The 24388-nt window shown below is 38.5% G+C and overlaps 2 protein-coding genes across 5 annotated transcripts in view; both read left to right on the top strand.

The window, feature by feature from the left end:
- GALNT13 (polypeptide N-acetylgalactosaminyltransferase 13) overlaps positions 1 to 24388 on the top strand; it is a 540793-nt gene that overhangs the window by 227977 nt on the left and 288428 nt on the right. The gene's annotated exons all lie outside the window — the stretch shown is intronic.
- Positions 12245 to 13679, top strand: LOC142424486 (serine/threonine-protein phosphatase PP1-gamma catalytic subunit). The gene has a single exon (XM_075529738.1). It carries the CDS (start codon positions 12406 to 12408, stop codon positions 13375 to 13377), a length of 972 nt encoding a protein of 323 aa, XP_075385853.1. The 5' UTR covers positions 12245 to 12405; the 3' UTR covers positions 13378 to 13679.

Below are 24388 nucleotides of genomic sequence, written 5' to 3'. Positions count from 1 at the left end.
TTGTTGCTTCTCAACTAGATGGCCACTTGTTTAACTGCAAGCCTTTAAGATCCCAGATGCAATATCTTTTGATAGCTGGGCACCATCTGCTTTCTTCACCATATTGCTTCTGCACCCATTTTGTCTTCAGCTGTCCTGCCGGGAAGGTGAGAATCATAGAGTGCTGGGTTATTAAAACAAAGTGTTCTTGCATTGAGGGAGTACTTGAGTAGAGGCCCAATGTCCATCTGCTACCTTAATACTTATAAATATACGTACATAGATCTATTCCATGCGATTGTATATAAATGTATTTACATATATTCATGCCTTTATTTAGACCTCTATAAATGTCCTTTGCCTCCTAGTTCTTTCTTCTATTTCCTTTTACTTTTCTCTTGTCCCACTATCATGTTCGGTCCTTGTTCAGGTTTTTGGTGATTCCTCTTGGCTATATTGCCCTTCTTCTAACCCCCAACCCAACAACCGTCCTATGCCCTCTTGGCCATCAACTTTAGATCACTTATTCTTCCTCTGTCCCTGGATTTGTAAGTACCCCCATCCTTTCCCCCACCTCCTTTTTCCCATGTCTCCTTGGAACAGTCGGTCCCATTGTTCTCTCTTCTGGATTGTTCATCCCACCTACTTGGTCCAGATAGACATGCAGAGAAATTGATACATGCTAAAACAAAGCAAAGCAAAACATAACAACAAAAGAAAACAAAATCAACTAAAAAGTAAATACAGATTTTTATTTTTAATTTTATTAATCTTAATTATGTGTTGAGCCTGAGAAAAATCTTTGAAGTTGCCCTTGCAAATTGAAACCAATGCCTTGCCTATTTTTTAAAATGTATATATGAAAATCTTTTCTCATTTTCTTTAATTCTATGCAAATCCCCTCCGTCTTTCACTCGGAGAGTGCAGTACTAGTAAGCATGACAGCTCTAGAAAAGAGATGAATACGTGGTCTGGTGAGTGTCTGGAGGGGAGGTAAAGAAAATGCTGCCCAGCCTTTTAAATGAATTATCTCATTTGCCTCTCATTGTCACAAAATTGAGAAAAGCCCAGATAGTGTCGTGGAATACACACTGAGATGCTAATCACAATGTTGGGGGTTAAAAATCCAACAGCTGCTCCAGAGGCGAAAGATGAAGATTCTACCCTGTCAAAGAGTTATAACTGGGAAACCCCACTCGCTCTCCGCCCTACAGGGTCGCTGTGACTTACTCTGACTCCTTAGCAACAAGGTTTTTGGTTACAAAGTTTGATTAATGAATATGATGGAGCTATTCATATTTTTCAGTGTATTGTGAGGTATGTCTAGAAGCTAGCTAAAACTTTAATATCTATATTTAATATCTATATGACTTATATAGGTGTTAAATAACAACCTTTATTTAACATCTATATTTTAACTTTATAATTCTGTGTTTCCATGAAAAGACAGTCTAATTTTACAATTACCAAATTAACTTAAAATAACTTTAAAATGTAATAACTTCTTATGTTTGGGATCTGTGTATGCGTGTGGGAATGTATGTGTGTGATAATGTAGGGAAGTATAAAAATACGTGTATAATTTCTGTGTATGTAAAGTGAATTTTGTATTACTTTGTGAGTGGTATTACTAAGAGCAGCTGGCTATCTGAAGGAATCATGACCAGCCTACAAAGAATTGTCGCAGGTATTAATAATGTAATCTGAATGACTGCACAGTGATGAAATTATACTGTCAGTAGTTAATAAAGACAATAGAAAGTCTTGCATGAATGTATATTGATGACAGTGTGGGGGAATAATTCTCTCTAGGTTCACTGTGAAATCCTGGCATGTCATAGAGGCTTTGTTTGATTTGTTGCTGTTGCATTCTTGACAGAAATTCAATTTGGGGAGGATGCTCTGAGACCAACGCATCTGTTACCTGCTTTGTGAAGCATAGTATTAAAGGCTGCCTCATCCCTATTAGCAATCATGAGGAGAAGGCCTCCGTGACTCCGGCGCACATGTACATCATCACCTCCGATCTTATGTAGCGTAGCAGGGGATTGCGCCCTTTAGATAGCTATTCCTTGTGGAGTTAGATAATTTTGCAGCTTAAACACACAAAAGCAATGAAAATCATAGACCATTAAATGTTGTTTTTCACCAAGGCTTTAATTTTTTTACCCTAAATCTTTTTGCCTGAGAAATTTTCAACATGAGAAAGCATTTCCAGATTCATTATGTGTTTGATTTTGAATTAATCTTTGTTCATTGCATATTCTGAAAGTTTTTATTGTTACCAATTTTTTGGAGATTCCCCCACACCTTCAGTTACTGAACCCCCTATGGAATTGCCAGAGAGAGAGGGGGAGAGAGAGAATCCTTCGTTATGTCCATCTTTCACCCGAAGTCTCCTTTCTCTTCATTTGTCGTCTTGTAATGGTAAGACACAATTTTAATTCGACCTTAATATTCATGTGTCCAAAGGTGAGGTAAGAAGAATTGCTACTAGGCTTTCCGTTCATACGTGCCTGGGTTTACTCCAAACCAACTGCATTTAAATGCGTTTCTGCGACCAGTGGATGGTTGCCATGGGTCTGTTAGTCAAACGTTCCTCTGGGGGTCGTGAGAATCTATTTCAAAACCTGGTCCAATCACAATGTGATCACACAGAGGATCTTCTAGCTCAGCTGCATTTACAGCTACAGAGAGGACAACTCAGATGTATTAACTCCCAATTAATAATAATATTTTTTAAGGCAAATGTACTGGGATAATCTTGGTGTGTTTTCCCAAAATCACACAAATCCATTAAGAATATTTATCATGTGAAAGTTTTAAGAAAACGGAGCGCTGTGTTGCTGAGAAAAAGGGTTGGAAATTTGCACAAGGAATTTTTTTTCCCATTAAGACAGTGCATCTACTAATTCTTCATGGGTTGCCAGGGCTGCCCGACACGAATTCCATTGAATCACTGTATCCCATCCACCCTACAGTGCTTATCATAGTCTTTCATGTTTCTTTTTGATCCTCAATCTCAAAGAACATTTAAAAGGAACGTGGTTTGAGCACCCTTGCGGGACTCAATGCTGATACGCTGATATGGTCTAAATCAAAGACTAGAACAGAAGAATGCAGTATGTGGAGAACAAAATAATTCACTTTTTTATTTTCTTTTAACAAATACATCTATGATTTTATAGCAATATGTTTGACTTACTCTTTTATTTGAGAATTATTTGCTTGTGACTTAAAAAGTAGTGTCTAGTTGAGAAGATGTTTTCAAAAGATGGATTTGTGCCCGCCATGTCTTTGTCTTCCCTTAACTTCCTTGCGGCTACCGGGACCTATTGATGAGCGCTGGCCCTGGGGTTTGCCCTGGCCTCTAGGCTATCCATCTGACGTTGTTCTCATTGTTTACAGTTTCTCTCTTGACAGTCACATTTTCATAAGTAAGCTGCCCTATTGAAAGCAGCCTTCTGCTTCTGTAATGTTTGTACTGCTTACTCTTCAATGTGCTTACATCCAAATTGCTCTTGTGAAGCACCTAGCGTGCGTCAGAGAAGATAGACGAATGACATTAGGACAGAAGAATAATGGACATCCAGAGAATTTTAGCAAATCATTGATACAAGAGAACATGAAAACTTTGTCTTCGTAGGAAATGGTTGGATCAGGGGCATTGAGCAAGATCCTAGTCAGATAATGTTTGAGCTAGATTTTGAAGGGTATCTATCTACATTTTAATCTTGTCTTTAACCTGCTGAAAGATCTTATTTTTCAGGCACTACAGTTTCTCTTAAGGTATTTGAGCACTTGAACCTGCTTTAAGAATTTTTTCTCAATTAAGATAAGCATAAAGTGATTATATTATAATTTTTAGCTGTAACTCTTCAGGTAAACTCTTCAGAGATTAGCATTACAGATGTATGGCATGTTGCCTCTCCTCAGTCATGGTCCATATTGCTCACAGTGACTTAACATCACTTAGGAAAAGAATAAAACATTAGTCTGGAAAAAAAGCAAGGTATTTTACTGTCTAACGGATGGCTAATACACAAATTCAACCTTTCCATATAAAACATTTATAAATTAAATGAGTCCCAGCCCTTCACTGGCCTGTTCATCTTTCAATTATTTTAAAATGTGGAGATATATATAAATAATAGCAAATTACCATCAATAGTTTCTATATAAAAGTGCATCATACACACTCAGATATATGAATAAAGACTCTGAATCTTGAGCCTACAACTGAATTGTTTGCTACGCTAGATCTTTTAATAGATTGGAGGAGATTAAAAGACTTTTATTATATAATTCAGGGGATTTTGAATCTATCAGCCTATGAAACATGCCTATAAATCATTGATCTAAATTTTGTATACCAGGCAATGGAAATACATAGTTTTTACATTTTTAATGTGTTTTTTTTCTCAGACCCTCTAATAAAAAATATCCTTGAACTTGAAACTTCTTGTAACTCCATTTTGGTGGGATATAAAATAATTTAGTATGAACATTCATCACAAGTTTTTCTTAAAGCAGACCTACCAGAAAAAAATGAAGAATTCGATGCAAATGTTTCATGGTCTTCCTCATTCACTTCCAATTCTGTTTTTACATTTAACATCTGGATGATTAATAACATATTAATATTCCAAAATATGACACTCTCAACTTACCAAGGTTGACTTACTGTCAATCTATCAGGCCTGGCATCCCTAATTGTACTAGAGTTGTCTTCTCTGTGTCACATTTTCTGTACTGTTTTTTTCATGGCATTTTTTTTTTTCTGAAACGCTTCCTGCTTGGAAATGACTTTCAAACATGTTCAAACCTGAAATTTGAAAGCTCTCCCCGCTTCCTGATTTACAGAGAAGTCTTTTCCTCCACTCCTGCTCCAGTTGCCCCTGCATTCCTAAATGGCAATCCTTCGGAGAAAACTCAGGGACCTGTCCTAATAGTTTGTTTTCATTTATAATTTCCATTTCAGCTAGTGGGCATACTTTGCCACATATCCTGAATCCTCTAGAAAACAACAACAAATGTTCTTGAGTCCATTTGGCCTCAGGGGAAGCCGGTGTGTGTCAGAGGAGAAGGAATCCATAGGGCTTTATTGGCGGCTGCCTTTACAGAAACAAATTGCCTGGCTATTATTATGCTGTGCCATTGGGAGGGCTTCAGCCACCCACCTTTGGGTTAGTTGTCTAGCACATACTTTTAGGTTCCGATTGCATTTCAGTAAATCCCAGAGTTCTTCTCTCCTAAGCCATTGGTCACATGGCTTCTCTCTACCTCCTCTAGTACCACATTATACAAGTCTATTTCGATCAGGACTCGGTGTGCGTTCAATATTCCATCCCATTCTCTAGGACCCATTATTCTTTTCTCCTCTTTGAGGTTTTCTGATGTATAAATCATCTCAGATTGATTTTGGTAGATTAGTCAAATCTAAATTCAAATATTGACTTTCTCAGGTAGCCCTTCACTTGCCAACCTTACTGTACAGTGCGCAAACCCAGCAGCTCCCTCAGTACATTATTAGCCTCTGTGATTATTGTCATGGACCTTTGTCTTTTTAAATATTATGTACTGATTTACTCCAAATTTTTTGCCACAAACATGTACGTTTTTGACTTCCTTATGCCTATGGGAGTCCTAGCTTGGAAGAGTGCTATAAAAGCAGGCACACAATAAATATATTAATAGAGATTATTTTTCTCAGCAGTATAACTGAGTTCATTAGTTGACATTCTTATTTCCACTTAGAAAGCTCCTGCGTGGTGAGAGAATGGTACCCTAGTTCGTTCTCTCTCTCTCTCTCTCTCTCTCTCTCTCTCTCTCTATATATATATATATATATATATATATATATATATATATATATATATGTGTGTGTGTGTGTGTGTGTGTATGTATGTGTATATATGTGTGTGTATATGTGTAATAACACTATATCTATATAGATATTGTTTTAATAAAACTATATATATAGTTTTATTAGGGGCTCATACAAATCATCACAATACATACATACTTCAGTTGTGTAAAGGACATTTGTACATTCATTGCCCTCATCATTCTCAAAACATTTGCTCTCCACCTAAGCCCCTGGCATCAGCTCCTCATTTTCCCCTTCCTCCCCACTCCCCCCTCCTTCATGAACCCTTGATAATCTATTAATTATTATTTTGTCATATCTTGCCCTATCCAACGTCTCCTTCACCTACTTTTCTATTGTCTGTCCCCCATGGAGGAGGTTATATGTAGATCCTTGTAATTGGTTCCCCCTTTCCAACCCACCCTCCTTCAACCCTCCAAGTATCGCCACTCACACCACTGGTCCTGAAGGGATTATCCACCCTGGGTTTCCTGTGTTTCCAGTTCCTAATATGGTCTAGCCATATATGTAAGGTAAAATTGAGATCATGATAGTGGGGTGGAGGGAAGCATTTAGGAACTAGAAGAAAGTAGTATGTATCAACATTAGTACATCACACCCTGACTGGCTTGTCTCCTCCCGAGACCCTTCTGTAAGGCGATATCCAGTGGCCTACAAATGGACTTTGGGTCTCCACTCCACACTCCTTCACTCATTCAAAATGATGATTTTTTGTTTTGATGATGCCTGATACCTGATCCCTTCAACACCTGGTGATTGCACAGGCTGGTGTGCTTCTTCCATGTGGGCTTTGTTGCTTCTGAGCTAGATGGCCCCTTGCTTACCTTCAAGCTTTGAGACCCCAGATGCTATATCTTTTGAATGCCGGGCACCATCAGCTCTCTTCACCACATTTGCTTATTCACCCACTTTGTCTTCAGTGATTGTGTTAGGAAGGTGAGCATCATAGAATGCCAATTCAATAGAAGAAAATATTCTTGCATTGAGGGAGTACTTGAGTGGAGGCCCAATCTCCTTCTGCTACATTAACTCTAAACCTGTAAATATATGCACATAGATCTAATGCCTCATCCTCAAATATAAATACATTTACATATACTCATGCCTTTATTTAGACCTCTATAAATGCCCTTTGCCTCCGAGGTCTTTCCTCTATTTCCTTTGGCTTTCCTCTTGTTCTACTCTCATGCTCAGTTTTAATTTGGGTTTCAGTGATTCCTCTTGGTTATATTACTTGTTAAAGAGAGCATCTGCTTCCCATTGGATATTTTGGGGGCCCTTATTAAAGATCAGTTGTCTGTATGCTCATAATTTTATTTCTGTGTTTTCAGTTATTTTACATTGGTCTGAGTATCTGTCACTGTACCAATACCATGTGGTTTTGACAACTGTGGCTGTATAGTAATGTGCTAATGTCAGATAAAGCAAGTGCTCCAACTGAATCCTTCTTGAGGAGTTCTCTGCTAATTCTGGGCCTCTTCCCTCTCCATATGCAGTTGGTAATCAGTTTTTCCATTTCTTTGAAGAAAGATGGGGGAAATTGTATCGGGATTGCTTTAATTTATATAGTGCCTTCTACAGAACTGACATCTTTACTATGTTGAGTTTTCTAATCACAAGCATGGGATATTCTTCCATTTGTGAGGTTGCTCTTGGTTTCTTGCAATAGTGTTCTGTAGTTTTCCCCATATAGATTTTTGTCCTTTTAATCAGGTATATCCCTAGATATTTCAGTTTGTGTGTTGCTATTGTGAAGGGTACCGCCTTCTTGATCTTCTCTTTTGCGGTCTTATCTGATGTGTATAGCAGTCTGATGTACTTTTGTTTCTTGATCTTGTATCCTGTCACTCTGCCAAACTCCTCTATTGCTTCCAGTACTCCCCTTGTGGAATTTTTTGGATTTTTCATATATAGAATCATATCATCCGTGAATAATGATGATTTCACCTCTTCATTACCCAGACGAATATCTTTGATGTCTTTTCTTTCCCTTATGCCATTAGCTAAAACCTCCAGCATGAAATTACATAAGAGTGGGTACATAGGGTATCCTTGTCTGGTTCCCTTTTTCAGTGGGATTATGTTAGTCTTTTTTCCATTGACTACCACGTTGGCTGTTGGTTTTTCATATATAACTTGTATTGTCTTGAAGAATTTTCCTTCCATTCCTATCTTCTCAAGTGTCTTAAACAGGAATTGGTGTTGTATGTTGTTGAATGATTTTTCTGCATATGTCAATATTATCATGTGGTTCTTATAATTTTTCATGTCAATATGGCGAGTGATATTAATGGTCTTTCATATGTTGAACCATCACTGCATCCCTGGTATGAAGCCCACTTGGTCATGGTTAATTATTTGCTTTCTGTACTTTGTCTTCTATTGGCCAATATTTTGTTAAGGATTCTTGCATCGATGTTCATTAGGAATATTGGCCTGTAGTTCTCAATTTTTGTGGGATCCTTACCCAGTTTTGGTATCAGAGTTATACTAGCTTCCTAGAAGGAATTCTGGAGTTGCTGTCTTTATTTATGTTCTTGAAGAGTTTGTGTAGGATTGGTGTTAGTTCTTCCCTAAATGTTTGGTAGAATTCTCTAGTGAAGCCATCAGGTCCATGGGATTTTTTTCTTGGTAATCCCTCGATATCCATGTGTATTTCTTCTATTGCTATGGGTCTGTTGAGCTTCCTGATATCCTTTGGGGACACTCTGGGGACGGATTGTTTTTCCAAGAATTTGTCCATGTCATCCAAGTTGTTGAATTCATTGGAGTACAATCCTTCGTAGTACTGTGTAATTATCTTTTTTATTTCATTAGTGTCTGTTGTAATGGCCCCTCTTTCATTCCTTATTCTTTCTATTGAAATGTGTTCCTTTCTTTGTTTAGATTTTCCAGTGGTCTGTCAATTCTGTTTATAATTTCAAAGAACCAACTTTTAGCAGCATTTAATTTTTCTATAATTTTCTTATTTTCCCTCTCCTGAATCTCAGCCCTAATTTTTATTATTAATTTTCTTTTGCTATTAGTAGGATTGTCTAGCTTATTCTGCTCTAGTTGTTGTAAATTCTGTGCCAGTATATCAATCATGACTCTCTCTTCCTTTCTCAAGTGTTCATGTATTGCTATTAATCTTCCTATGTTTACTGCCTTTGCTATGTCCCATAAGTTTTGGTACATTATGTTGTCATTCTTGTTGGTTTCTAGAAATTTCCTAATTTCATCGCTGATCTGTGCCAGTATGCACTCCTTTTGCAGTACAGAGTTATTCATCCTCTAATGGTTTTTTCTTGTTTCCTTAGTCTTCCTTTAATTGATTTCCAGCCTTAAGGCACAGTTGTCAGTGAGAGAGATGTCTGTATGATACTAATATGCTTAAATTTATGTTGATTTTCCTTATGGCTCAGCATGTGGTCTATCTTAGAATATGTGCCATGTGTGCTTGAAAAGATTTGGAATTTCTTTGTATTTGGATGAAAAGCTCTATAAATATATATCAGGTCAAATTATCAAATTGTAGTGTTTAGATCTATAGTTTACTTGTTGAGGTTCTTTTTTTGTGATCTATCTATCTCAGAACAGTGTATTAAAGGCACCCACTATAATTGTTGAGGCTATGATTTCTTTCTTCATCTTTTGGAGTATTTGTTTGACATATTCATCGGGTCTGTCATTCAAGGAATATGTGTTTACAATGCTTAGTGGTTCTTTGTGTACCATTTCTATGAGCATTATATAATGTCACTCCTTAACTCTTTTTATGGGTTGCACACTGAGGTCAATTTTATCCGAGATTAGGATTGCAACCCCTGCTTTTCTTGAATTTCTGTTTGCTTGGTGTGCCATTCTTCAGCCTTTGCTTCTCAGCTTATTTTTGTCTGTAGCCTTGAGCTGTGTTTCCTGTACTGCAGCACATTGATGGGTTGTGTTTTCTAAGCCAGTCTGCTAGCCTCAGTCTTTTAATGTCTGAGTTCAGGCCATTGATATTCAGGGTTATTATTTCCATCTGAAGACTCAGTGATGTCATCTTATATCTTTTGTGTTGGGTGTTACCCCACCTTCCTTTCTCAGTATGTTGTGCATGTCTGTGCATGTGTATCATACTTGACTTCTTTCCATCCTTAAGCCAATGCTATCTTGGGATCTGTTTTCTTTTTATTGCCCCCTGGGTGAGGTTTTTCTGTGTGGTGGTCTCTTATTTATGCTTAGTGAGTGTTGTTTTTCTGTCATACTGGGTTGGCAAGGATCTTTTGTAGGGCTGTGTCTTAGTCTTCATATATCGTGTGGTAATTAGTTATTTTAATGCTATGCTAGCCCTGAGACTAACAGGGAGATCAGTCTGTGTTTCCTATGGTCACATTAAATAAGTTATGGATGAATCCAAATGGATGCACAAATTCATAGGTGGATGGATGGCTAATGAAGGGCAGGACAGTAAGACAAGGGACCCTGGAGGTACACTGATTGTGATTTTTATATTTTGTGTTTTTTACTCTAAGATTATATATATATAGTTTTTACTCTAAGACATATATGTATAGTTTTTTACTCTGAGACATATATATAGTGTAAATTATATATATATTAAATATGTATTATAAAAATATATTTGGTAAAACCATGCTTTAAATACACCTGCTAACTTGGACTCAATTATTTGTCTACTAAACAGATTAGAGTCATATTTGTATAAAAGGAATAGAGTTTTGCAGTTAAGAGATACTTTTAAGGTCCAGAACAACAAAGTATTCCACTGTGCAGAAGCAACATAGCTTTTTTTTCCAAATGTATCTATCGTCTCTATGATAACATGTGCTAGTCTCAAATTAACCAAATTTACTGCTACTGATTTTGGAGTCGATGATATGATGGGCTGCTAACTGATAGGTCAGCAGTTAGAAACCACCAGCCACTCAGCAAAAGAAAGATTAATCTCTTTGCTTCTGTAAAGATTTATAGGAAACCCTCAAGGGCACTTCTACTCCATCGTATGGGACCGCTATGAATGTACACTTTTCTTGTTCCTAATTATATCTTACCTATGTGCCTTTAACAGGCTTGTGCTATCCTTTTTCCAGTATTATTTTCATCAAGTCCATTCCTCTTTCTGCTACTTGAAAGATATTGAAATATTTATAATATAAAACATCGCTTTACTAAGTGTCAAACATTTGAATTATGGTGTTGATGAATATGGGAAGCACACTGAAAGTATCATGGCCTGCCAGAGGAACAAATCAATCTGTATTGAAAGAACTAAGGCCAAAATACTCCTCAGTAGCAAGGATGACAGACTTTGTCTTGCATACTTTGGAAATGCTATCAGGAGACACCTGTTCTTGGATAAGGACATGATACGTGGTAAAGTGAAAAAGCAGAAGACCTTCTTCTATGGGATGGAGTCAGTCACCCAGTGACTGCCATAATGGCCTTAAACATGTTAACAATTGTGAGGATTTCAACGTACCAGTCAGTGTTTCTTTCTGTTGAACATAAGCTTGCTATGAATTCGATCTAGGGGTGTAGTAGTCCCATGTTGGGCAGTTAACCTGATGGGAAGCAGTTGGAAACCACCAGCTTGTACAAGGGAGAAAAACTAGTAGTTCAATTTCTAAAGAGTTACCGACTTGGAAACCCATAGGGACAGTTTTATCCTGTCCTATAAAGTCACTATGAGTTGGAATAGATAAAATGCCAGGGATGGATTGAGTCGTGCTCCTCAGAAATATCAATCAACTAGGATGGGCCAAGGTTCTTTGGGTTTGACATTTATGTGATGATGTAATGTGAAAGTTATGTAATGATGTAATCATCCTCTATGATGTGATCAGCCAATTAGTTGTTAAGGTGATTAAAGTAAGATGCAATACTCTTACTTGGGTCTGAGCCCTGACTGGAAATAAGGGGCATTTCCCTGGGGTCTGACCTTCACCACCTCTCACCACATGAGGGCTAACAAGAGAGAGAAGCAATCAGAAGAGGAACCAGACCAGCATCAAGAAAGAATGTCCAGCAGTAGAATGCACCCTTTGGGCTCAGTCTCTGTGCTGAGAACCTTTTAGACCAGGGGAAAACAGATGCTAAGATACTGGGAACCCCCATGGGACTGTTGGCCCACAGATGTTGAAAAGACACAAAAACCTGTCTCCAGATCTGATAACATGATAAAGTCTCCTATTAGACCCAGCACACTGAAATGGGATTTAGAGTCTCTTAAATGGTGAGAACATGAATTTCAGGATGTTGAAACCATCCAATTTGGGAAGTTGTTGTAGGTCTAGAAAACTGAAACACTAAATAAGGTCCCCTGTTGCCTTCTACTGATTGTTGCTAAGTGTGTTAAATTAGGTATGCTTGTCTCGTGGTTCCAGTGGGGAGTGAAGGAGGAAGCAGGGAGCGGGGCGGCTGGGGGGGACCCGCCGCGGCTGCTGCCACCGCCGCCACCACCGCCTCTGTGCTCATGGCGTGGGAAGGAGGTGTGAGTCCCGGGCGGGAGCCGGCGGCGGCGCCGCTGCGGGAGGGTAGGCGGTGGGACGGCGATGGCGGATATAGATAAACTCAACATCGACAGCATCATCCAACGGCTGCTGGAAGTGAGAGGGTCCAAGCCTGGGAAGAATGTCCAACTCCAGGAGAATGAAATCAGGGGTCTGTGCTTAAAGTCTCGGGAGATCTTTCTCAGTCAGCCTATCCTGCTGGAACTTGAAGCGCCACTCAAAATATGTGGTGACATCCATGGGCAGTACTATGATTTGCTTCGACTCTTTGAGTACGGTGGTTTCCCACCAGAAAGCAACTACCTATTTCTTGGGGACTACGTAGACCGGGGGAAGCAGTCCTTGGAGACTATCTGCCTCTTACTGGCCTACAAAATAAAATACCCGGAGAACTTTTTTCTTCTCAGAGGGAACCATGAATGTGCCAGCATCAATAGAATTTATGGATTTTATGATGAATGTAAAAGAAAATACAATATTAAACTCTGGAAAACGTTTACAGACTGCTTTAACTGTTTGCCGATAGCCGCCATCGTGGATGAGAAAATATTCTGCTGTCATGGAGGTTTGTCACCAGATCTTCAATCTATGGAGCAGATTCGGCGAATTATGCGACCAACTGATGTACCCGATCAAGGTCTCCTTTGTGATCTTTTGTGGTCTGACCCCGATAAAGACGTCTTAGGCTGGGGTGAAAACGACAGAGGAGTGTCCTTCACATTTGGTGCGGAAGTGGTTGCAAAATTTCTTCATAAGCATGATCTGGATCTTATTTGTAGAGCCCATCAGGTGGTTGAAGATGGATATGAATTTTTTGCCAAGAGGCAGTTGGTCACTCTGTTTTCGGCCCCCAATTACTGTGGAGAGTTTGACAATGCTGGTGCCATGATGAGTGTGGATGAGACGCTGATGTGCTCTTTTCAGATTTTAAAGCCGGCAGAGAAAAAGAAGCCGAATGCCACTAGACCCGTCACACCGCCAAGGGGTATGATCACAAAGCAAGCCAAGAAATAGATGTCCTTTTGACACTGCCTAGTTGGGACTTGTACCATAGAGTATATAACTTTCCTTTCTGAAACTGCAATGTGTACTGGTCAGCTTGCTCAAATAGATCTGTGTTAGTGGGCCCTCCCCCCATTTTTGATGACTGAACATCATTTGCTGGTTATAGCAGCAAATGAAAGCCCCTCTCCACTCCCAAGACAAAGAATTTGTTTGGTTTTTAAATTCTCTAGTCCTTTTGCAAACACCTTGAATAATGGCGTTAAAGCTGCTTACACCCAGGACAGTTTGGCCTGTCTTAAGGGTGCAAAGGCAGTTGATTTTTCCCCCACCCCCAATTCAGTACAACCCGTGCATAATGTAAATGCGTTTTCTTTAGGGCATAAAGAGAGCCCTAGGGTGCTCTGAATCTGTACATGAATCTATGTCATTGTCATAAAATGCATACTGTTGATATATAAAAAAAATTAGGTATGCTTGTAACTTCAGTTATGTTTTATTTCTCATCTCCATATCCCCATGTAGCTTTCCCATTGCTGAACCTTTTGTTATCTATCCTTTTCTTTATTATTTTGTATTATTTTTCTTTTATTTCCATACTTAATTTTGTTATACATTTTTATTGTAAGCATTTCCACTTGTGTATTTTTTCTAAAAGATCATCCAAAGGCAGACGTCTTTCCAGTTTCTCTCTGATTTATTTCCCTCATCAGGCAAAAGGGATACTAAATTACTTATTTTGTAGAAAGATTGTTAAGTGACTACTTATGTTTGGCATAAGCCATGATTATTAGGTTCTAGTTATATCATGATCATTATTGATTACTAATGTAATAATTTCTTATTACCACAGTCCTGCTCATGTTTATAAAGAATTAATAAAGATCAGGTAACTAACTACATTTATGAACCTAGGATTAAGGGACAGAAAGAGTAAAACTATGGGGAAAATGTTAGAAATTAACTGAAACTAGTGAAACCTCTACACTGGCTTAACTCTTTATCTCTTAGTATGTTTACCAACTTTGCCTTGAGAAATTATTCTTTCTAAGATGCACACTGAGTTTCTTCATAGATCGTAGTATGCGTTCAGCACCATTGGGTGATATTCAGGTGTGTAAATAGCTTTGAAAAATAACTTCACTGTGTATCCTTTACAGTAATACCCTTATTTCTAACACTTCCATAAAATTCATTTTGTTATTTTCCAATTCAACAATAAATAGATAAAGAACTTATTATTTTAGTAACCATTAAGGGTACCTGCAATTTTCAGTAATTTTCCAATTAGATCAAAGAGGAGACTATATCATATAGTTCAGAAAAATGGAATTAGCAATCAAAAAGTCATTCTAGAAATAGCTGTATAAAGAGCAGGAATTATCTTATATAAATTAATAGTTGCTTATTTTTGTAGCTGACATTCACAATATTATTCATTATGTATTATATGCTCATTCTTAAAACTGACCAGGTGACTGGACTTTCAACTTTTTCTACTGTGGAAAATATAAAATAAAGTCAGATAATTTATTTGAATATACTATATATGTGTATATATATGTATATATATATATAATTATAAAACAAGTGCAATGGTTCCTTCAAGCTTGAAACTGACTCCACTCATAGGAATCAGTTTTCAGCCAAACAATGTCAGAATAATAATACAATTAAAGGAAATTAGGTAGGCATTTATCCCTCAGTAACAATGTATGCATAGGAATGCATCCCTCAATACCAAATCAGCTATCTAGGACTGAAATGGCATTTGTCCAAAATGAAATCTCAGAACAAGGAAAGAGCAAGAGCGAAGGGCGAATGGAAAGGAACATGAAAAGGAAGCGGGAGATGTGGTGTTACATTGCAGGGATTGCAACCAATGTGTATAAATTGTCGAATGGAAAACTGCCCTAATTTGTAAACTTTCACCGAAACCAGTAAAGAAGTTTAAAGAAAAATCAATACATACAGCTATAAATATATAACATAATGTGTGAAATTTCATAACATTTCATAATATTTGTTGAGCATGTATTCATTTCCCTATTTAATCCTCAAAACTCTGAGGCCAGAGCTAATTACCCTGAGGTACCCTCCTAGAACCCAGATTCAATCAAGCTTCCGTTTGATCAGAGAGCCTGATAATCTAATATACAAAACACTGCACTATTCATGCTGATACCCTAAAGAGTACATACATGACTTAATAAAATACTTGAACCAGTGCTAGGTATATATAATATGCGCATCATATATTTTATTACCACAGATGCCTTAGTTATTCATAATCACTTAGTTTTTCATAACCGCCTAATCTCTTTGAAATTGTATATATTTTAATCCTACATGAATAATTATACTGAGATTAATATATGTATTTCCTACATTGAGGGACAAAGAAGAGTAAATTCTTTTTTTTTTAACTCACATTCTTTCTGCTATGCTTCAAGGGTGCCCATAATCATAGTATTGGAGAGTTTGATGGGTAAAGCCCTATTTCCCCTTTGTGTTTTCTGTATAACTTTATAAGCATTGATCAAATCAGGTCATAGCTCCAGACTGAAGAGACAGAATTGTCAGTTTGTTTGGATAGAACAAAAAATTAGGAAGAACGACTTTCTAAGGAGAGAGAGAGAGAGAGAGAGAGAGAGAGAGAGAGAGAGAGAGAAGGGTTAGACAAGTTCAGAAAAAAAGAGAAAGTACCAATAAATAAAAGTAAATGATATTATTGGGCCTGAATTAAATGAGAATGCCCAAATCCCTCATAAAAGCCAATTTAATTAAATCTCAGGATACAGTTCAGTTTTGTAGCATTTGTTGTTGACCTTTTTTTAGGTTCCAAATTCAGTAGAGAATTTAATGAAAGTTAAGAATTTTTTCTCCCAAGCTAAATGCGTGCATGCAAATACATACCAGCTCTTGTGGTATAATTTATCAGACAGAATCCAGTGGATGAACTTCAGGTTAATAACTTCTGACCAAATCTATCAATTAGGATTCACTCTAGCAAATTGCACTCGATTTGCACTCTCTCTTGCTAAAGAACTTTTTCCCCTGGTAATTTTTTTGCTTAAAAAAAATTTTTTTTTTTTACTGATTTAACCCATGATGTTTTTCCCTATCATGTATAATGCCTGCACTGTTCCATCTCTCTAAATCTTCTAGACAACATTTCATTTTCTTTCAGATTAGGGATTCGTAATTTCCAAAGATTTCAACGCATGCAAAGTAGGTTTTGGTGGCATTGTCTCATATCTATTGTATGTTAATTGAATTTGAAAGATGTACACTGTACACCTCCATTGAGAAAATTGGTACATTTTAAATTCTAGAAGAATGAAATTATACAAGCCTTATATCTAAATTTTAAATTGGATAGACTCTACTGTGGTAGTTTTATAATATATTGTTAGTTTGAGAGGATTAAGAGTGAAGGGGTGGAGTTTAGCCTGTCAATCAGGTCGTAGCTTGACGACCTCATTTGGAAGCACTAAGGAGATAAATACCTCTTTGGAGGTGGGACACATGCTCAGTCCCTGTGAGACATACTCATTGACATGGCCCATGGAGACTGGCTGATGGCAGCCAGAGCTGGAGAAGCCACATGGAGACCCCTGCCAGGTTGACATGCTTACAATACAACCGAACCCACAAAACTTCCCACCCACTGGACTGTGATCTCCGGCATTTGGTGACATTGCATGTGTTTTGTGAGTCTGAAGAGAACTTGCACGTTGGTATTGGATATATGGGTTGCTATCAGCCTTATGGACTGGATCCAGCCCGGGCTGGAAGGTTTGCTCAATATTCAGTTCTCTTGTACATAAAGCTTTTTCTCATGTAATATGAGTGTCTTTGAATTTGTTTTTGTAGTCTACCCAGACTAACACACTACTAGAGCAACATTCAATTCTGTGTATTTTAAATCACTGACATGTTCATTAAAAACCCGTTGATTGATCTCCCTGGAATAGTTGGACAATTTATCTTGATAGTAATGTTTTTAGTTTTTGATATTTTCCTCATGTTATGGATTTTTTGTTACTGAGGATACAACCTACTTTGAGAAATATGGGTCAAAGTACTGAGTTAGTTACCATATAGACTCGTGTATATGATGAGTTTTTCAGCGCAAAAAAGTGCTGAAAAACGGGTCCTGCTTATACAAGGGTCAGTGGTACCCCTGCAAGGTGTAACATCTCACTACCCCCCCCACCCTCCCCAGGTAATGGGATGAGCGCCCGTTATCTCACGGGTGATTGCCGCTTCTCTGCTGTTCATTCAAAGCCCTGCTGACACTGCTGGGCTTTGAATGCTTATTTACTCACATCTAACCAATCAGAGCCATCCTATGATGTGTATCTTTGAATAAGCCTTTTAAAGACCATGTGTGAATGATGTGGCATGAATGGATGTCATCTGGTCAAGCCCGACTAACAAAAGGAGGAAATCTCATGAAGCCTGGCATAGAGTAAATAGCAAAGTGGGTTCGAGATGCATGGGAAGACATTCCAGAAGACATGGTGCGACATGCCTTCCAGAAATGTAGTATTAGTAATGCTATGGATGGCAGTGAAGACTGAGCTTTGTATGAAAATGACAGCATTGATGGTGATGACGGCGATCTCAGTGAGGACAGCATCTATGATGACCTCACACCAGCTGAAGCTCTGCATTGGGATACGGATGATGATGAGGAATCCAGTTTTGAAGGATTTTAACTCTTTACATTTTAGCTTGGTTACTGATTGAGCTCAGGGAATAGTGCTCTTAAGGTATCACTGTTGAAACCTTATTGTTTCTGTTGAACCTATTTTCCACTTACTGTGCTGGTTTACTGTTAAATGCCTTGTTCTTTTATTTAAAATACATATTTAAATACTTTACCCCACTGATGTCTCAATTTTTAGTAATTTTATTTTCATTTGTTTGAATTATTGAAACTCATCAATAGCTTCTGCATTTTCCACCCTAGGCTTATACTCGAGTCAATCAGTTTTTCTGGTTTCCCAGGTAATAATTAGGTACCTTAGCTTATACTCGGGTCAGCTTATATTTGAGTATATATGGTTGCTTATTGTGCCAACCTGGCCGATAAACACATATGGGGTTAATTGAAGGGCGGAGGGATTAAATGGCTCTGTAAGCCTTGCCTTTCTAGTTCTCAGGTCTCTTGCTTTGTGATGGTCGGACCAGGGTGCATCTGCCTTAGCAGTTCCCTGTTTCAGCTTGCAAGGCTGACTTCCTGCAAGACATCCCCAAGGAAAAGCCACATGGACCTACCCTGATGCAGCCTTGGGTGCTGGAAAAGCCATGTGGAGGCCCCTGCCAGCATTGAGATGCTTATACATTCACTGATTCGGCTTTCCTCCTGCAGTCGGGATCATTGTGTCTGTTTTGTGAGATAGAGGAAGACTTTGTGGATTGGTGTCCGACATACTGGTTAATGGGTTACTGTTGGACTTCTGGGCTTGGGCCGCACTGGGTTGGGATGTTTTCTTGATGCGCACTTAACCTTTGTATAAAACTTTCTCTTATACATGAGTTTCTGTGGATTTGTTTCTCTAAAGTAGACTAAAACAAGTACAATTTAAATTATAGTAATGTTTTATTTATTTATGGAATTAAGGGCCCAGTGATTTGCTAGTTACTTGGAATATAATATGATTAATATACAAGTGGCCTTGTTCCCATGAGGCTTTCAAGTTATTTAAGACAGATGGTTAGCCATTAAAATACAAAATGAATTTCATATTATATATTGTGATAGTAAAGTGGAGGAAGACATAATTTTGAAGGGACACTTTTCCTTGAGGCTTGTATTCCTGGATTAATAAATATTTATGTGTGTATATATTTAAGCTTATGTCAGCAAGATGACCAGTATCTGAGTTTACAGTAGTGGTTGAGGGAAAACAATTCCTTGAATGGAAGGTTCCTAGCACACTTAGGGACCTGAATAAAGAACAAGGTCCCTTAGCATTATAAGTTATTGCAAGAGTTAAAGCAATCATTGTTTGACAAAAAAGCTGTTGATGTTGCTGTTGAGTGTCTTTAAGTTACCTCAAGCTCATTAAGACATGACAGGCAACAGAAAACTTGCCCCTTCTCTCCCCACCCTCATTGTTTGTTTCCTTTGAGTCCATTGGTGCAGTCATTGTGTCAATTCATCTCATTGAAAGTCTCCTTTTTTATTCTGACTTTCTAAATTATCCAACCTGCTTGCCTTTTTAAGTGGTAGGGTCTTATACTATGTCTAAGCTATGTGAAATAAAGCCTTCCCTTTTTCACCTTTAAGGAGTATTAGAGCCATAGACAGGTGTGTTGATTCTGTCTGGCAGTAGAGAACATTCAATATCCTTCCGCAATGCAGTAATTCCACAGCATCAACTCTACCCTGGTTTTCCCTCTTGGCTGTCCCACTTCACATGTATATGAGGGTATTGAAAATATGCCGTGGATCAGAAAAACCTGAATCCTCACAGTAATATATTTGTTCTTTAGTTATCTCAGTATATCTTTGTGCTGCAGATTTTCCCAGCGCATTTCTTGATTGCCGCTGCTATGAGCTTTGATTGTGGATCCAAGGAATATGAAATGATTGACAATCTGAATGTTTTCTCCACTTGTCTATTGATCCAGTTGTGGAGAGTTTGGTTTTCTTTGCATTGAATTATCATCTATACTGAAGGGCGCAGTGTTGGTTTCTCGTAAGCTATGGTCTGTCTCCAACCCTGATGCTGCCCTCTACTTTGTTGTCTTATTTCTCAAATTGTTTGCTCAGACGACAGATTGAAAACATGTGGTGAGGGGACCCATCCCTGATGCACATCTTTGCTGATTTTGAAGTATGTCAAATCCTCTTGTCCTTGTCAAATGTCTGCCTCCTTTTCTAGTTTCCTGTTTAACATGAGCAAGATTAAGTGCTCTGTAACTCTCATTCTTTACAATGGCATCCATTGTTTTCCATGATCCACACAGTTGATTGCCTTTGCTTAGCCAATAAAATGCAAATGACCATCTTTCTGGTACTCTCTGCTTTCAGCCAAGATCCATCTAATATCAGCAGTGATATCCCTCATGGCACCACCTTTTCTAAATCTGGCTCAAGTTTCTGTCAGTTCCCTGATGATGAACTGCTGCATCCATTTTTAGAGGCTTTTATTTATTATTTTTTTTCTTTTAGGAAATATTTGCTTGAACATATTAATGATTTTGTTTGATAATTCCCACATTCTGGTGGGTCACCTTTCTTTGGAAAACTCACAAATAGAGATCTCTTCTATTCAACTGTCTACCTAACTCTCTTCCAGATTTCTTGGCATCGACTAGAGAGAGCTTCCAGTAGTCCTGCATTAGTTTGTTGAAACATTCCAATTGGTATTCAACCAATTCCTGAAGCATTTTTGTTTTTCTGTTTGTTTGTTATTAATTTCAGAGCATCTTGGACTTCTTTCTTAAAATAACATCAGTTCTTGATCATATGCTATCTCTTGAAGTGCTTTAATGTAGACAAATGATTTTGTTTCAGTGATTATGTGTATCCTTTCTATCTTCTTTGATAGATGCTTCTTTGAATGATGCTTTCCTGCATCATTCAAAATTTTGCTATGAAATACTTTAATAATTCAATTGGAGGATTGAATATTTTCTTCGGTTATTTAAGTTTGAGATATTTTGAGCATATTTCCGTTTTGTTTTCTAATTCCAGGTATTTTCACATGTCATGCTACTGCTTTAAATCAGTGGTTCTCAGCCTGTGGGTCACGATCGCTTTGGGGGTTGAATGACCCTTCCCTAGGGGTTGCCCAATTCACAACAGTATCAAAATTACAGTTATGAAATAGCAACAATATAATTTTATGCTTGGGAGACTCACCACAACATGAGGAGCAGTATTAAAGGGTCATGGCATTCGGACGGCTGAGAACCTCTGCTGTAAATAATCTTCTCGAGCTACCCTTTAAATGTTCCTGCTCATTTCTTTCACTTCACTATTTCTTCCCTTTGCTTGAGCTATTTTACATTCAAAAAAAAGTTTCAGAATCTGCTCTGACATACACCTTGGTTTTTTTTTCCTCCCTGTTATATCTTTAAAATAAATGTATTGTAAAATATATCTGGATTTACATATCAGATCATTGTTTTTATATGAAACAAATGGTAGGAGCAGGCAAGTTGAAGGCATGCACCAAGTCCCTCGATCCATTATTACGCTGGAGGGCTCTTATAAGCAAAGGTTGATGAGCCCAAGATTGGCACAAAGACTCCAGGTTGGTCGCTTCAGATGTTGGTGGGTCAAATGGCAGGCTGCTGACCATTGAAGGATCCCCAGAAAACGTATCATGTTGTTGGTTCAAGTCGAAAGAGCCAGGGAGGTCAATGAGCCAGGTACCAAGCAGCTTTACCACGGAGTCCACAAGTCTAGGAAGCTGGTCACACCATCATCAGGGGTATGATCAGGGTAAGGCCGTTGCATATCACCTTAACCTTCTTATTCCATGATGGAGTTGACTACATTGTGTTGGTTCTATTTCACAGGGGATTAATTGGTCTTAACTGTCAAATCTCTGAAAATCATAGCCCAGTCAATTTGATTCAAAATTCTTTTTTTTTTTTGTGGCTCTTTTCAGTTTATTGCATGAAGGAGTTACACTAGTCAAAGTTAAAAGTGGACCCCAAATGGTTACATCATACAAGCTGTGAGGTTTTAAACTTGTGACAAGGGACAGAGGGAATTTTTCTACTCATTGCAAGGAAATCCTCACTTAAGCTTCCGTGAGCCACAAGCACTTAAAACCCATGAACCTTCAGCTGGTCATCCTTAGCAAGTCCAGTCTCTACAAGGAACTGGCATATGTTCTTGTGCTGGTCACCCTGGAGCTGAATCACTTCTCCATATTCTGGATGCTCAGTCACAGTACCATTGCAGGCAAACTTCTTCTTAAAGGCCTTCCCTAGCTTCCTTTTGTTGTAGTCATCAGCGATCCCTTGGACAGTGGTCAGGGTCTTCCTGCCGTTGCGCTGTTGAATTCTTATCTGGATATAATCCTCTGTCCCCGCAGGCAGCAGGTCATCACCCTTACTTGCATGAGCAAAGGGGTGGAAAGAGTGGAGGTTCTGGATAGCGGACATACGATACGATTCCTTTTCCTCGGTGGAAACGGCCTGAGGAAGGCGGCGGCTGGAGAAGGCGGGCAGGGGGGACGGAGCGTCAGAAGCAAGGGGGCTCGAGGGGGAGGCTGCTGAGACCTCGGCGGCGGCTCAGTGACTGGGGCCTCAAAATTCTTACTATCCCAATCTAACTCTTGTCATCTTTGCACCGTGAACCATATATTATCCCTAAATAAAAATGATAAAGTCATATTTTCCTCTAACATGATAAAACTAATATGCATACAACTGAAAATGCACTAACCACTTTAAGCATTAGATGTCATAACTCAATATAATTAAATAATTGATACATATATACAAGGAGTAAAGACTCATACAAGTGGCAGTCCTTGTTTCCATAACTTATCACAGGACCATGCTTGGCATTTAGAACTCTTTCCTTCCCCGACCTATGTCTTTTTCTCCACGTTTTCAACAAACACCTCTGATGGTTATGGTTCTTTGTCTGGCTGGATGATTCATACTTTCATTCCTGAAGGATATGAGCCATCAGTAGTTGTGTTAGGCAGAGTTCTCTAGAGACAAAACCGGTAATGTTTATGTGTACATTAATAGAAAGAGATATATATCAAGAAATGAATCACACAGTTGTTGTTGTTTGTTGTTAGATTCCATCAAGTCAGCTCTGACTCACAGAGACCTTGGATACAACAGAATAAAACACTGCTTGGTCCTGTTTCATCCTCCAAATTGTTCTTATGTTTGAGCCTGTCAATGCAGCCATGGGGTCAATCCGTCTTGTTGAAAGTCTTCCTCTGTCTGCCTTGCCTATAACTTTACTAAATATGATGTCATTCTCCAGGGCTGCTCTCTCCTGACAACATGTCCAAAATACTTGAGACAAAGTCTTGCCATCCTTGTCTGCAAGCATATTTTGACTGATTCTTCCAAGACAGGTTGGTTTGTTCTTTGGGCATTCCATGGAGCTTTCCGTATTCTTTGCCAGCACCATAATTCAAACGAGTTGGTCTTCTTTCTTCAAGTTTCCAACTTGCACATGCATATAAGGCAACTGAAAATAGCCTGGCTTGGGTTAGACACACCGCAGTTCTTAGTTCTTACCAGCCTTGGTTTTCCAAACTTTAAACAGACCTTGTGCAGCAGATATGCAATGCCATGCACTGTTTTATCTCCTGACTGCTACTTCCATAATCATTTGTCGTGGGTCCATGTAAAACTAAATCCTTGACAAATCTACTTTTTCTGCATTTATCATGACGTTACCTATTGATCCAATTGTAAGGATTTGGGGGTTTCTTTTAATTGAGTATGGTCTATACTGAAGACTGTGATCCCTGGTCTTCATCAGGAGTGCTTCAAGTCCTTACTTTCAGCAAGCAAGATTGTGTTTATCTGCATATTACAGGTTGTTAATAAGCCTCCTTTCAATCCTGATGCTACATTCTTCTTCATAAATCTAGCTTCTCTGTAGAAATTGTAGAAGAAGGTAAGTCTGATCCAGTTCAAGTCCATATGACAGATGGCAAGCTTGAGGCACTCTAGACCAGTGTAGCAACAGGAATTAAGACAAAAGAGAAAGACCACAGGCTGGTGAATGCAGAGCCTCATTGATCTAAGGTTGACTCAATGGCTTCAAGATCTATGGTCAGTTGATTGCTCTTGGGGTCAGCAGGTGATATGACAAGATCTTGACAGATGAGATGCAAGATCCAGATCCATCAGAAGACATGAGCTGGCTTCCCACAGTGTAGAAGCTTGGTCAGTATGCACTAGAAGAGTAGGCCACACCCTGGATGAAGCCGCCCATCAATCATATAAAGGCTATGACCAGATTAAGGAATTGTTATTCACCCTATTCTTTCCGCAACTGCTTGGCTGCTTC

The sequence above is a fragment of the Tenrec ecaudatus genome, chromosome 13 (assembly GCF_050624435.1).
Source record: "Tenrec ecaudatus isolate mTenEca1 chromosome 13, mTenEca1.hap1, whole genome shotgun sequence".
Lineage (NCBI taxonomy): Eukaryota > Metazoa > Chordata > Mammalia > Afrosoricida > Tenrecidae > Tenrec > Tenrec ecaudatus.
Note: the sequence above shows the minus strand (reverse complement) of the source record. Positions and strands in the feature narration are given on the sequence as shown.

Bases quoted from the DNA above. Each gene is read 5' to 3' on its own strand.
- LOC142424486 (XM_075529738.1), top strand. From the start codon at position 12,406: ATGGCGGATATAGATAAACTCAACATCGACAGCATCATCCAACGGCTG.